Genomic DNA, 14537 nt, shown 5'->3' with positions numbered 1-14537 from the left:
TTGATGAATGGGTCATTATTCTGAAATATGAACAGACTAGTGTTCAATTTCAGTACATTTTAAGATGGTGAATGGATGAGGGTTAAATATTGTGTCTTAAGCTGCGTAATTTTATATATTAAAAAAAAAAGTCATGCCACAGATTCTGTAAGACTCCAACTGAGTAATTAAAGTCTCATAATATTCTTTTGTAACCAGTGAATAATAAACAGAAGTTGAGCTGCCAAAATAAATCAAAAGCGGGTTTCATTTAGAGTCGTTTGCCTAGTGAATTATGACAGTTGGACAATGCCCTTCCCATCTAAGAGGCACAGTGAGCTTTTTCTAGCCTAGAACATGTTTATTGAAGAGGGTTTCAGGTGAATGGCATGCCAAGAAGAAATAGTGCTGTTTATTATCCTTCTGGCTACTAGCCATGAAAACTGGCATCTGCAACTCTATGAAGAGGTCAGGCATCACTTTTGCCATCTGCTGCAAAGTCTGGTTCAAGGCAGAAGCAAGTCCGAGCTTGACCTTGCCTTGTGCTTCTGTATGGAAGGGCAGGGGACGTATCCTGCCGCTGTCCTGCAGCCTGAGGCTGGAAAGCAGCTCGTGCTTTGTGCTGGCAAAAGGCACGCTTTCTTGCTGGTGCCATTGGAGGAGGTGCAAGCTGCAAAGTAAGACCGGGCTGTTCTGTGGCCAGTGCTCTTTGGTTTTGATGCCAGCAAAGCAAGAAGGCCAGTCTGAAAATAGAAATCTTGACAACAAGCGGGAGATTTTTTTTCTTACTATGGATCTCTTTTTTTTTTTTTTTCTTCTCTATTTTTGTTGTCTCACATTTTTGGTGCGTGGTAATGTTTATTCCAGCTGTGCTACCTCTGTGCTTACAGCAGGTGAACTGTCAGTGTTTCTACTTAGAAAATCCCTACTTGTAGGGTTCATGGTATGATTGTCCATTCCCCTCACCTATATTTTGCCTCTAAGGTCTCAACCTGAACACAAATTCATCTTGCAGAATCTGATGGGACTCGAGTGGTTGCTAAACTAGACCCCCACGGAAGTCAAGCGTGGCTCTGACACTGCAAATATGACCAAGCGCTGCCTGCAGTATGCAAACTCACCAGCAGACAAATCGACTGGAATCCCAGGATCATTTACAGACTTCCTAGGCAAATTTAATGTGCAGCACTCCCAGTCAAACAAACCAGGCAGCTCAGTGCTGGAGCAGAGGGTGAGCGAAGGAGCGGGTGTGCATCAGTGCCTCCAGCAGCCCAGGGCAGTCGGTTATTCGGCGCTGGAGGAGAGGCCCTGCAAGATGAGATGTGTCACGGCACAGGGAGGTGCAGTAAACAGCTGCAGTCAGGGTGTAAACAGGAACGATGTGAAGGGCAGAAACTCACAGCTTTGCTGTTCTGAAATGAAGAAGAGTAATGAGGGAAATAATATGTCTGCGTGGGGGAGTTTTTCCAGCGTGATAATAGTGTTTAATGTGTTGAGCAGAGCTGGGTGTGGGGAAAGGCTGTGGCCATTCACGTGCCAACGTAGAGCCGTGTGATGAAGCTGTAGTAACCCACCATGAGGTCCGAGCATTACGGAGCTTTGCTAGAGAATTATGCAACTCACACAATTAGTGTTTAGACAGCCGCGCCGATCTGGTGCAAGTTACAGAATCATAGAATGGTTTGGGGTGGAAGGGACCTTAAAGAAATTAGGTGCATGACTGTAGAACTTGTGTAAAATTGCTCACAGGTTAAAGACCACTAAAACCACTGTCATTTTGAGCACATCACCAGCTTTCATCATGGTGCAGGCAGCAGTGTGCAGGGCTGGGCGGTGCGATAAAAAATGACATCTCAGAAGGGTGTTGGACTAGCACAGGAGTGCAGTTCAGGAGGTAAACGGGAAGGTTTCAACCAGCACAACCTGGAAATCGCCTCTCACTTCACCCCCTGTGTCTGTCAGTGTTTGTGCAGCTATTCAGAACGTGGGATTTGATTTCTAAGGGTGTTTTAGGGGGTTAAGTGAAGCGACAAGAGTAGCAATTTTAAGCTTGGTGCAGTGTTGGACATAATCTGCTTTGGTGATTTAAAGTGTCTTGTGCAGCCTTAGTGGTTAGGACTGGAGCTGATGACAGAAAATTCTATTCTTTAGTGACAATTGTAGTAGTTATGTAGTGTTTGATGAACTCCTAGGGTAGAACTGTGCTAAAATCAAAACCAAGTGTGATGAGCCCTTCAGGTTTGTCTGCTCAGGGTAATCAGCTGGCACAGCTGCGGTGCAATAGCATCCTGCTCTGATGGACGAGCCCTCTCGGCTTCAGCTGCAGAGGTTTATCCTGAGCTGTAAAACTTAAGAGTTTTCTCTGAAATGAAATCAGGCTGAGAATCAAAGTATATTTCCACCCTTTCTGCATCTGAAGGGACTAATTTGTATGAGGTTTTAGTGGCAGAAATGGTTAGGCTGGTCACAGTGTGCAGGGGTTTCTTTGAAATCTCCGCAGCTGAGGCTCCTTGGAGAGTTGGGGATGGGAGCTTATTTTTAGTCATGGTCTAGAATTTTCATTGATCTGGGTTGTAAGTGTGGCAGCAAATGAAAGAAGCATTAACGCTCTGTAGTCAAGAGTGGGGACCAATCCAGGAGCATTAAATTCTCAGCATCCTGACCACAGCCCAATTTGTACCATTAAAAATACATTTGGATGCTGTGAATTTGGCAGATGTGTCAAGTGTCTATAAAAGAGGGCAGCTTTGTGATGTGAGTAATAACATCCAATTGAAATGTATATTGGCTAGAATCAAATAAAACTAGCACGTTTCTAGCACAACACCAGTCAGCACATGGAAACCATCAAGGTATTTTAACCATTACTGGGGACAGAACAGTGTTAATTCAGTTAGTCCCCAAGCTCAGAGTTTCCTAAGCAAGCAAACTGACTCTGAAAATTTGCTTTTTCCCCAGTTAAGCGACATTTTGTAGTAACACACAGCCTCTCAATTCCTGTCTGTGTATTTCCTAGTACTTCACTATTTGCTTGTGCAAAATTCCTGATGGGATGAGTAAAGAGGTATTTAGAAATCAACACACCCACTAATGAGCCGCCACTGCCTGATGAGAGCAAGGTGGCAGCTCCGTACCCAGGCTGGGAGGGGAAGGAGAGGGCTGTGTCCATCTGCAGCGGCTGTGGGGATTCAGAGACACAGGCTGTGATTCACTGAACTGTTTTTTCGGCTTGAAGATTGTTGTTAGTACTGTTTTTGTGTGTGTTAATGTCAATGTGGTACTGTAAACCGCTGGAACGTAACCTTTTAAAGGATGCATCACTTCAAAATCTAATTAATTAGATGTGGTCTTGTCCCACCTTTCACTTGGGTTATTTTCTTTCCTCCTTTTGCTGCTTGGAAGATCTCCTGTATAAAGGTGACACAAGTGATGATGTGCAGAGTGACCTTAGAAGTTGCTTGGGGTAATGCCAAGTAAAGCTATTCTTTAGGCTGTCGTCTTCTTAGTGATTCATGGTTTAACTTCACTCCCTATTGTTTTACACTGACGTGTTGGACTCTTTTCCTGTTACATCTCAAGGTGAAGAAGGTTGAAGAGCTGTAGCTGATCCAAGTACCATGTTTTTCCCTCCAGCTTTGGAGAATTTGATGATAACCTTTGTAGCTCACTGTCTGCCCAGCTTACCTGAGGTCTGGCTGTGCCCTATGGAGTTGAGTCTTCCAACTCCTGCATGTGGCTTCTCAGTCTCCTGCATTTCACCTCTGCTGGTAACACAAGAGCAGGGCAGCTTCCGCTGCATAAATACAGGCTGGCTGAGAAACGGGGATGGCTAAAAATACATCATGTCCTTAAACTGGAAGATCCCTGTGTGTTTCCCCCTGAACTGTGGTTTGGGTCCCTGCTTCTGCGGGTGTGGGGGCTGTACCTGCTGCAGTGCTACATGTGGAGCTGGGCAGTGCCCCACAGAGGCACCCTGGCATCTCACCCTGCCATCACACCCTGCTATTGCCTGCATCCCTCTGGCAGCTGGGATGTGCTCCTGAACCCGTGCCAGGGCAGAGGATCAGACATGCTACACCGGAGGAGGAGGAAGGTGATATGTAGCTGAAGCCCATCTTGTATTGAGGGCTCTGTCTAGAATCTCTCACTCTGTTACTGGTCCTACTCTATGTGCTAAATTTACTGAGAGCAGCTGGGGTACCCCAGGGGCAAATGTTATGGAAAAAGCCTCTAAGTAGCCGTGGCTGCGGTTCAGCCGCTGCTGACTGGTGGCTCTGCATCTCCCAGGCAGTCGAGCCCTGTCCGTGCCCTATCTCTGGGCTGGTGTCTGGCGTTCGGGGACCTCAGAGGTTGCATCAAGTTTAATAAATAATGCTGATGGGTTAATTGTAGCTTGCAGGCTCAGTTGTTGATTAGAGTCATATGGTGTTTTTCCAGTACATCGCAACCTTAATTTCAACATCCTTGTTTCATATCACTACAACAGATTATGTATCCAATCTCTTTATTTATTTGTGGTCCTCTGCCCCTGAAATGAACTGCCGCTAGAAGAAAGGAAACACAATAACTTCACTTTTGTAGGCTGTTTGGGGGCGCATACATTTGCATGTTTCCTGGTTGCACTGGTGAGGAACCCAGTAAATGGGCAATGCAAGGTGAACCTCCTGTCAAGCTGCAGATGTGAGATTACTGGATGTCGCTTGTTGTGTAAATTGGTTATGCTGGAATAAGAACAACTCCTATTCTCTTGATATTGTTTTGGGTTTAGAATTTCTGTCCAAAATAAACCCTCTGTTAAAAAAATAACAAAAGCAGTAAGAAAATGCTTTTAAAACTCATGATTCATTGTCTTAACGGGAGCAGAGTGTGAAGGAAAATGCTTTGTCACCAATATGCAGTGTAGCCTTTAATGTGGCTGTGGTTTCCCCTCTCCTGTTTTACAGGGAAAAGAATAATTGTTAGATACAGTAATAAACTTCTGTATTACATCTTGAACAATTAAACCTACTTTCATGCTCCAGATATTGATTTCCTATCCCTTAATAATGAACATCATTTATCAAATACGAGATATTTTCTTAAGTTTGTGTTTCCTTGATTTTGGTTTTTGCTTTACTCTGTCTTTACAGTGGCCAGGGAGGTGAAGGTTTTTCTCCATTATTGGTTAGTTTGCTTTATTTCCTTCCTCTATGTGCAGTATTTTACTTTCTGAATCTGCAGTTGGAATGTTTCATTTGTTTCTTTAAAGAAGTACGATAAGAAAGAGTAATTGTAGGCTTTGTGCAAGAAGTAACACTTTTATTTCAGTTCTGAACTTCTCATCGGGTCTGCCTGACTGTGCCCTCCTGACTTAAAAAAAAATAGATTTTCGTGCAGTGTTACTTTCAGCAAATATTTTGTGTGTTTAGATAAATGTTTTCATCTCTAAATGTAAATTATATAAAAAACAAGCATGTTGATGAATTACTGTGTTCTGGCTCAGATAAGGAATATGCAGCTCTTTTTTAGGAGAGTAACTGAAGATTTACGTCTTAATGACTAAGCAAATATTTGGAAGCAAGTTTTAAGGAATGAAACTAGTGTTTATGAGCAATTCTGGTTTACTCAAGTCCGCTAAGCTTGCTGTTGAGTTCTCTGTACGTGTGGTTTTTTTTTATTTTAAGAGTTAAGGAAACGTATCCTCTTCTCTAAGAGATGCCATACAGAACTCGGGCAGAACGGCAGCTGCTGGTCGGTCTCTCCCCGATGTCCCAGCCGTGTTATTTTTCACAGCAGCAGGAGACCACAGTTCTTTAATTCATCAAACGGGGGCAGAGCACATGTCGTCTCGTTTGTGTTTTTCCAGAGTCTATAAGGAGGTAAAAGCTGCAAGTGTCAGACCCAGCTGATGACACCAGTTCACTTTATTTTTGCCCATTTTAAGTGTATGAGAACAAAATCCTGTTTTACTTTGGTCGGTGTTCCAGGGGTGGTTTTTGGGTGGGGAGTTTGCCCACTGCTGCGTGCGCTGGTTTCCACTGAGCCAGAGAGCAGCAGGAATATGTTCTTCAGGTGTAAACCAGTTTCCTGTAAATAGGCTCTGCTGGTTTTTGTCACAGTATTATTAAATAACATCGTGACCTGTTAGGGAAATAGATTGAGTGTGGTTTCTTAACAGTGAGCAAAAGAGAAACTGCTGATATGTGGGCAGATAGAAATCCTTGTTTGGGCCATTATCTGAGGATAAATTATGGGCAGTAACTTTGGAAAAGATCCCCATATCCGAGTAGATGATATTCTGTCTCACGCAGAAAACAGATAAGAGAGTTTTCCCTTTGTGGATAGGGATTTTCATGTAAAACCTGGAAGACCTGAGATGGAAATCCTCACTCATGGTGTTGTTTACTCTGAATTTGGTTGCTGAAGACTGTCGAGATACCGTCCCCAGTGAAAGGATTGCGGTGGATGGCTGGAGGTCTCAGAGGTTGCCTGGGCAGTCATGCTAAGGAGAGCAGCTGTGGCTATTGTCTGAGCCTGCATCTGAAAAATTAGCCCTAGGAGAGTGGAATGGGATCGGAGATACATCAGAGATGTGTCTAAGATGGGAATTTGGGATGGTCCTGCTGTGTGTCTGCGTTGTTCTATTGTGCTGCCTGGTGTGTAAAACCCTCCTCAGGCTCCTGACGGCCGATCCTCTGTACCTTGCCTCCAAGTGGCTCTGCACACATGAAATCCTAACAAATACCTGTTCCTGCAGGTTGGTTTGAGATGATTCAAAGATTTAATAAGTTTTGTGAGATTGCCTTGGCTTTGGATATGAAGAAGGATAATGTCTCTTTTCGGACAATCTTTTTGTTGGCTGGCTAAAACCTCATCTCTTCTTCTGGAGAACTCAGCAGCTCTGACTTACACGGGATCATGCAGAGAAATTAGTGTTTAACATTAGTGCTGAAGCAAAGGGAAACATAGCAGTTGGCACCTGTGAAGAATTTCAGGTTAACTTTTTTTTTACAGACCTATTCCAAATCTCAGAATGTGCAGGACAGTTACTTCTTGCTTAATAGCCCACTTGAGTAATGTGCTGCAGCCGTGGTCTGAGACCAAGTACAGAGACTGTAGTTAAATATGTTGAAAGGAGCTTTCTTTAGTTCTTTGGTTTGTGTTTTATCCGTGTGCCTTAAATGGAAGAGGAGAGAAAACGTTATTCTAGAAGTTGGCTAGGCTGGAGCCAAACGAGAAGGTAGGTGCTGGTGTTTGGTTCTGATGTAGTTGTCCCTGCAGCACGTTTGTGTGTTCGTTTCCCTGGTCGAACATGCCATATGATAGCTGTGTGACACTAATAGATAAAGTGTTAACTTTCACATGATTCACAAGATATTTCAGAGGAGACTTTTTTTTTTTCTCTCCTCTGGAAAATGAGTTATAAAACGTTTCCAACTTTTATACTTTTATTATAATGCAGCTATGTTCCAGCAAAAGCTCCTGGCAGATAGTTTGCTCACACATTTCCAAATGAAGATGTGTTAAATTTATTCACTGAAGGAGCTTGTAGCTTGTGCTGTAATCTTGATCATGGGACTGGATATAAAAAAAGAGGGATAGAAGCCCACTTAACAGCGGGAAACAAAGTGGAGCTGGAGCTGGAAATGTTATCAGACTGGGAAGGCAAAACGTGTTGAATTACTTCAGAAGTCAAGCGTTTGGACATGTGTCTTCACTCATTGAACCCACGTGCAGCTCACACTGGTTGTGTGAGGTCAGGATTCACCATGGTTGTATAAAGGGGTCCAGATGCACTAAGAAGCTTGCAGTAAAATAGCACAAAAATCCAGGTGAGGTCCGTATCCTGTACTCAACCCTCTTTCCCTGCTCGACCCGTGCCCTCTCTTCTGTGCCTCGACAGAGCTGTTCCTCCTGCACGTGGGTGGGAGGCTGAGCTGCTCACCCTGAAGGTATCAGCAAAATATGCATCATATTTTCCAACAGGATAATATCCTGCTAATTCGGTGAGGGTTTTAGGCAAACACTCAGTGTTCTATATGTAATGTGCATTTTTTATTTGGAATTAATGATGAGCATAGAGTTTCGTGGAGGTTTCATTTTCTTGCTCTAAATACATATTGATCAGGAGTAAGTTCTACATATTTTTCCACACTTAATGCATCAAAATTTGTTGCAATAACCTTAAACCTATTAATAGTTCTTATTATAGATGTGCTTTCATAGAATATCTCTATCCACCTTCGCCAGAGTAAAGTGGATACTGAAACCCTGCTCCACTCAGGTTGAAAATCCCAACGTGGTGCATTGACTTTTGATGTGCTGATGATATTTTCTTTGTGAGAAAACAGCTCCCCTCCACTGCTCCAGCCCAGGGGCTGTAGGGAGCGACTGTGTGTTTCTTAGAAGGTGAAAACTGAACACAGGTTTTCTTTCCACTCTGATCATGTTTCTTTTCCAGGCCCTGGAAGAAGCCCAGAAAGCCATTCAACAGCTCTTTGGTAAAATTAAGGATATTAAAGACAAGGCTGAAAAATCCGAACAAATGGTGAGCAGCAGTTTCTTTCTAGCCTTTGAAAGGGAGAGGAACACTGACTTTTGCTTCCAGTTCTTGTTAAGAAGAGAACTTTTTGTCTTTGGTCCTGCTGACTGATTGGTAATTTGCTGTCAAGCCTGTGTTGAACCTGTACCCATGTCCTTGTGTTAACATGGCTGTAGAGCCATCATGTGTGTAGTCCCAAAGGGAGGAGAGAGCCCTCCTTACCTCCGTAAAATTTAGTTACTGTGGCTTGGTATTTAACCAGACTCTTGTTTTTTCATTCATTAGGTCAAAGAAATCACACGGGATATCAAGCAGCTAGATCATGCCAAGCGTCATCTGACCACCTCCATCACCACCCTCAATCACCTGCACATGCTGGCGGGAGGTGTGGATTCACTGGAGTAAGTCTGTGAATTTTTAGTGGTACTTCGACGCCACTGCTCAGTTCTTAAGCTTGATGCAGTGCTCTGAAGAGATCTGTAACAGCTGCTCGTATTTCTGGAGAGAAGTTTGTTTAATACGTTGCAGTCTTAATTTTTAGGACCTGCAACCCATGGTGCTGTATTTAAGGGTTTGCAGCATCGATCGCTTGAATTGCTGTGTTGATCCTTGGTGATAAGGAAGGAGTCTGGCTTCATTAAAGAGTAAGATAGTCTGTGCAGTTAAGTATCCTCGTTAGGGTTGTGCTCTTCAGGGATTTGGGGGGATTTTTATCAGTCTCATGTCTTAAACTGGACTGACATCTCTTTTTTGGAAAGGTCTACTCTAGTTCTGAGAATGAGTTAAAGAAGCCTTACAGCTTGTGCTGTGTGTGAAGTGGGGTTAGATGTTTCTAATAATCCTTTGTGGGTTTTTTTAATGTGCTTGAGGAAAACACAGGCTGGGGAAATCCATTTTTTTACATGTTGCATCTGTGAAGTTGCAAGACACAGGCACAGCCTGTTCTTAGATTGTAGCAAATTCTGCACGAACACTGGGTTGTTAAGTGTTCGGAATTAAATTTTACTTAGGCTGCTGTCTCCATTAGAATGATCCTAAAGGATGAAATAAAAATAAATCAACTTGATTTTTTTTTTTCCTATCAGTTCCCTGTGAAAGTTATTAACAGAAAAGTCAAGGCTAATAGCTTTTCAGCATAATGACTCTCCTCCCTGTGAAGCTTTAACTCACACTTTGTGTGTGATGACGAATGGCTTAACTCAGGTCATTATAGTGAAATAACATTTACTGCATCCGGACCCATGCTGGGAAGCGGATGCATTCAGTAGTTTACATGTTCTTTGCCAAGTGTTGCTTTTGACATTTATGTTTTTCGAAGCATTTAGTTGTGTGCCAGATTGGTTTATTTTAGCATCAGTTAAGTGAAATTTTAATGCTGCATTGGAATGTTAATGAAGAGTTGTGTATTTTAGAAAAATAAATGTCAATAGGGACCGGCATGACCCCATGGGGATGAGGTAACCTGTGGAATTACCACCCAGGATTTTCATTGAACCTGCCTTTGTAAATCTTTAATTTCCTCTACAGGGCTATGACCAGGAGGAGACAATATGGGGAGGTTGCCAACCTTCTCCAAGGTGTGGTGAACGTGTTAGAGCACTTCAACAAATACATGGGGATTCCGCAGATTCGACAGCTTTCTGAAAGGTAAAATGGTCAAACCTGAGCACTTACATTCCTGCTGGGACGGAAGGTTAGAAAATGTGTTGGGCAGAATCAGTTTCTCGAGGATGTAAAGGCTTGACATGGTCCTTTGAGCTTCTTTCCAGCCAAAACAAACAGGTTAAAATTGGACACAAATCTTGAGCAATCTATCCTGTTAAATAACAGTAATCAGTACGGATCTAATTCATGAATGATCTGCACTTCTTCTTGACTGGCTTTTAATTTACCTTACCTGGAGTAATCTGCGGAACCGCAAATTGTTTTCTGTGATCTTCATATGCAGGTTTTTGTGGTGAACCCTGAGGTGATGCTTTCTCCTGCTTTTTTAACCTCAGTGATACAGTTCAGCAGCCCGGCATGAACCAGAAATACATGCATTAACACCACGGTGCCTGGGGCCCCTTTCTGCCCAGACATGTGCCTTCTGCTGTCGAATTGCTGTCAAACTGCGTAGTTGCCCAAGGGTTTAGGCAGGCAGGACTTCTTATGCATTTGCCAAACTCGGTTATTCTGAGCACCTTGAGTTTTCTCAGCCAAAACTTGCTCCTGTTGCCCGTCTCTGCTGAGATTTGAGGCTTATAGCAAATCTTCCCAAAATTGGATGCAGGACACCTGACTGCTCTAAACATTTATGCTGAGCTAGTATAGTCTTGGTATTTTTAATGTGGAGTTACACGTTTAAATTTGATGAGTTTTGGTGCAGCTCCAACAGCAAGTGCCCACCGTTCTCAGCAGTAGTAGGTGAAGGCTCAGAGGTGACTAAGCCACCAGATTTTCTAGGGTCTTGGCTTCATTTGAGACGTGACAGCTGGGTGTCGAGGGAACGAGGCTCTCCCTGTTCTAGGGACCATTGCTGTTCCTGGCCAAAACCTACTCTTCTTCTTTACAGAGGGCTTTATTTCTTTTACATCACACACATGATGTTTGCTTAACAGCCTGTAGTAGTGCTGAGCACAGCTCAGAGGTGAAAACAGCCTATTAATGTTAGGGATGAACCTTCTTAATGACACAACCATACCTGATAGCATTTCTTTTCAGTGTGAAAATTGCAGATCTGTCACCACCATCCTCTTGATGCCCAAGATGACTTTGCTCATTACAGAGGTATTTGAAGGAGTAATTAATTTTTTTCCTAATTCCCTTTGCTAAGACAGCAGCTGGCTGCCTGTGCCATTTAGTGATGGAAACAGTGTTTGAGTGATTTGTTTGTAATATTTTCATGTAAATCTGTTGGACTTTCTTTACGGTATAACTGCCTCTTCCAGAAAACACAGATGGAATCCATGAGACAGAGCAAAAGAAAAATCCACCCTAAATCTAGAGAGAGAGATGGGGCCTTGTTTCAACAAAGAATTTGACCATAAGCATTTGCTTAAATGAACGTGAACATCAAGGAAATATAAACATATGTCAGTGCTTTTCTGAATTTAGGCTGTTGTCTATTCCAACCTCGTGCTCAGAAAGATAGCTTGCTTCATTTTCTTCCAGAGTGGTAATGCCCTTAGGCAGAAACCTGCTGTCATTGGCCTTTTTAAGGCCAAATATAATTTAAGCCTTGGTCCAGAATTCTGGCTGGTTTTCCCGTTCTGATGGATGATTATTTAATACTTTTGTAGTTGCTGATAATTATAGAAAGCAATTCATGCTGCTGTTAAAAGGCACAGTGGTTTCAAGTCACGCCAGAGAGACTGGCAAGGACATGGAGGAAAACTTCTTTTGTTTTATTCTCCCTTCAAGATAAGGATCTGAAAAACTCAAGAAAGTCTGTTCCTCCTATTTTTAGAATTGCCTCGGCAGGGTTTTCCTTCCAGTGTTTACACAGGGAGAGTTGCACCATCTGGTAGTGATAGAAGCGGCTGCTTGTGGGGCGAAAGGAGAGCTGCACCCAGGGTGTTGCTGGGATCTCCTTACTGCTTTGACATCCAGGCAGCAAATTACTGCAGAGAGTTCTATGGCACAGTAATATCTGCTTTGGAGTTTGACTACACGTGTACTTATTAGGGCCCAATTTGGAGCTGACTTTTCTCTCTCTTTGCTTGGAAATACTTTCGTGATTCATAAAACATCAAAGGAAGTTTGCCTGGCTTCTCGCAAGGCTGTTTTTAGGCTGAAATTGCTGGGGTTTGATATCTCGTGAATTTGGTTTAATGGTACAAGTGAAGCCTCTTGGATGTTTGCAAAAGCAAGAAATGCTTCAGTAGATGTTGGCACAGAGCTGTGACAGTAACCAAAGTCCATTACTTACAATAAGTCTATTATATACACTGCTAAACGAGCAGATTTCTTTAATAAAGAGCCTCCCTTTCTTGGTGTGAATGGAGTGAAGCCAAGTATGAATGGGAAACCATGGGAAGGAAAAGCGCCTGCTTGGTGGTGTTGGATGTGCTCTTCGTCATGGGGTGTTCAATTTAGGTTCCTGCTCCTGCATGCTGGGAAAACTAACGATGTGTTTTTAATGTTGATTTCCACCTGTTCAGTGCCTTTGAAAATCCCACTGTAAGCATTCATTGGAAACCTGACTGGACTCTCAATTAATTGGTTTCTTGTGCCGATCCTGTTGAGTGTTGATATAAAAATGTTACAACTCGCATCCAAATATAAATATTTTCCTCATCGTGTTCCTAAACCAACTTCTTATATGGTGCATTGGAAGTTGTTTGTTGTCGTAAATAGCAATATTTTGTTATCTCTCAATCCTCTTCTGTTTTCTGTCTGTGGAGGGAGCGTACAATTAGTGGTCACAAACCCACCCATGAAAGTGGTCGAAAAGCCTAGCAGATAGTGGAAAAAAGCCTGGAAAGTATTTAGGAGAAAGATGATTATAAGTTTGCCACAGAAAAACAGGCTAGCTCAGCCTCTTTTTATCTCAGCAAGCTGCCAGGCGTAGTTTAAGATTTCTGGTAGCTTTGGCTAAAGGAATTGTGGTTTCTAGTAATTTAATGTCATTTGAAACATAACAGTGGGTTTTCTTGTTTTTATTTTTTTAAAGGCGGGGGAAACGGAGAACAAAAGCCACTAATAATAAAACAAAAGTCAGAGAAACAAAAGTCACTAATACTCGTGTAACCAAAGGTTTTGGCACATGCGAGCAACCCCAGGAAAAATCAGTTCCCTGCTGCGGGGGAGCCAGGACGGCTGCTGCGATACCCCAGATCCTAAATCTGTTATCAGCTGGGAGTGCCTGGGGTTGCTGAGCCTTAGTGGGCAATTCATTTTCTGCAAGAGATTAAACACACGCCCTTATACGTGTGCAGAAACGGTCCTGCAGCGGTGAACGCGAGTGAAGCCAGCCGTGGGGTCGAGGCTTTTATCGCTGCGGTTTCCATTGCATGAAGATTATTCTGAATTATTGAAAGGCTCACAGCTTTCCATGGGGAGCGATTATCTCCAGTGGCTAAAGCAAGTGCCTTCCTGTGTTCCTTGCCTAAAGCAATCACTCTGTAAAAAGATGGCGTAAAGGTTTTCATGTTTCTGGTTGCATGCTCCTGGAAGAAAAATAATTGTGTGTTTAGGTAAAGAGCGACGGTTACTGGGAGGGCAGTGAGGCTCCTTGTTGTGGCTCACACATACCTAAACCTTTCATTATGTTGATGTCTCTGCCCTATCTCTATCTTACAAAATACAAAGGAAAAAAAAAAAAAAGCTAAAACTTATTTTCCATGTTTGCTTTTGAGAGATTTTTAAGCAGGACAGGTTTTCTAAAAAAATATATTTTTATCATCCCAGTTCAGCAAGGCATTCCTGCAAGTTCCTTAATTTAAGGATATGAGAATCCCTATTAAGACTATCCTTAAGTACTTTCCTGAATCAGAGCCTAAACCAACAAAGCCTGTGGACAGGGCTTTTAACTGCTTGACAGTGCCTCTTTGAAATTTGTTGAGTCTTTAGGAGTCCGGCTGCTGCTCCTTTCAGTGCCTCCGCTGTGCTTACACCGCAGCAGTTGTCAAATGGGAAGGTCCCCGTAGCTGGTCGTAAGGAAAGAAGTACCACAGCTAATACTTCCAGTTGTTTGTACAAACTCATTCATTTCTGTGATTCCTAATACTAAAGACTTCTTTTTTTTCTCAGTTATTTAAAAGGTAAAATTTTTCAATCCATGTTTACTGTCTTTTTCTTCTTTTTTGCTCCTTTTTCTTAAGGATCAGAGTTTGGTTCTGTGATGCTTTCTCACATGAATTACTAGTGCTTACTTGTGCAATGTAAGCAGATTATATCTGTGGTTGCGGCTGCTGGGCTGAGTGTCTCCTTAATGCTTAAACTTCCCACTGCTTCTATTTATTTCAATGTATTAGTGAATCCCTTTCATTTCACAGTTTGAAGGTGTTAACTAGGGATCTATACCTGGAAGAGTAGAGGAGCTTCTAAACATTCC

The 14537-nt window shown here is 42.7% G+C and overlaps 1 protein-coding gene across 1 annotated transcript in view; it reads left to right on the top strand.

Annotated features, from left to right (window-relative positions):
* Positions 1-14537, top strand: part of VPS53 (VPS53 subunit of GARP complex) — a 69076-nt gene that overhangs the window by 12015 nt on the left and 42524 nt on the right. The window contains exons 5-7 of the mRNA XM_086624544.1: positions 8420-8506; positions 8786-8901; positions 10028-10147. Of these exons, the coding sequence (XP_086480670.1) occupies positions 8420-8506; positions 8786-8901; positions 10028-10147 (323 nt within the window). The remainder of the gene's footprint in view (positions 1-8419; positions 8507-8785; positions 8902-10027; positions 10148-14537) is intronic.

Source organism: Tauraco erythrolophus, chromosome 21 (genome assembly GCF_009769465.1).
Source record: "Tauraco erythrolophus isolate bTauEry1 chromosome 21, bTauEry1.pri, whole genome shotgun sequence".
NCBI lineage: Eukaryota > Metazoa > Chordata > Aves > Musophagiformes > Musophagidae > Tauraco > Tauraco erythrolophus.
The sequence above is the reverse complement of the archived record's forward strand: the minus strand, read 5'-3'. Positions and strand labels throughout refer to the sequence as shown.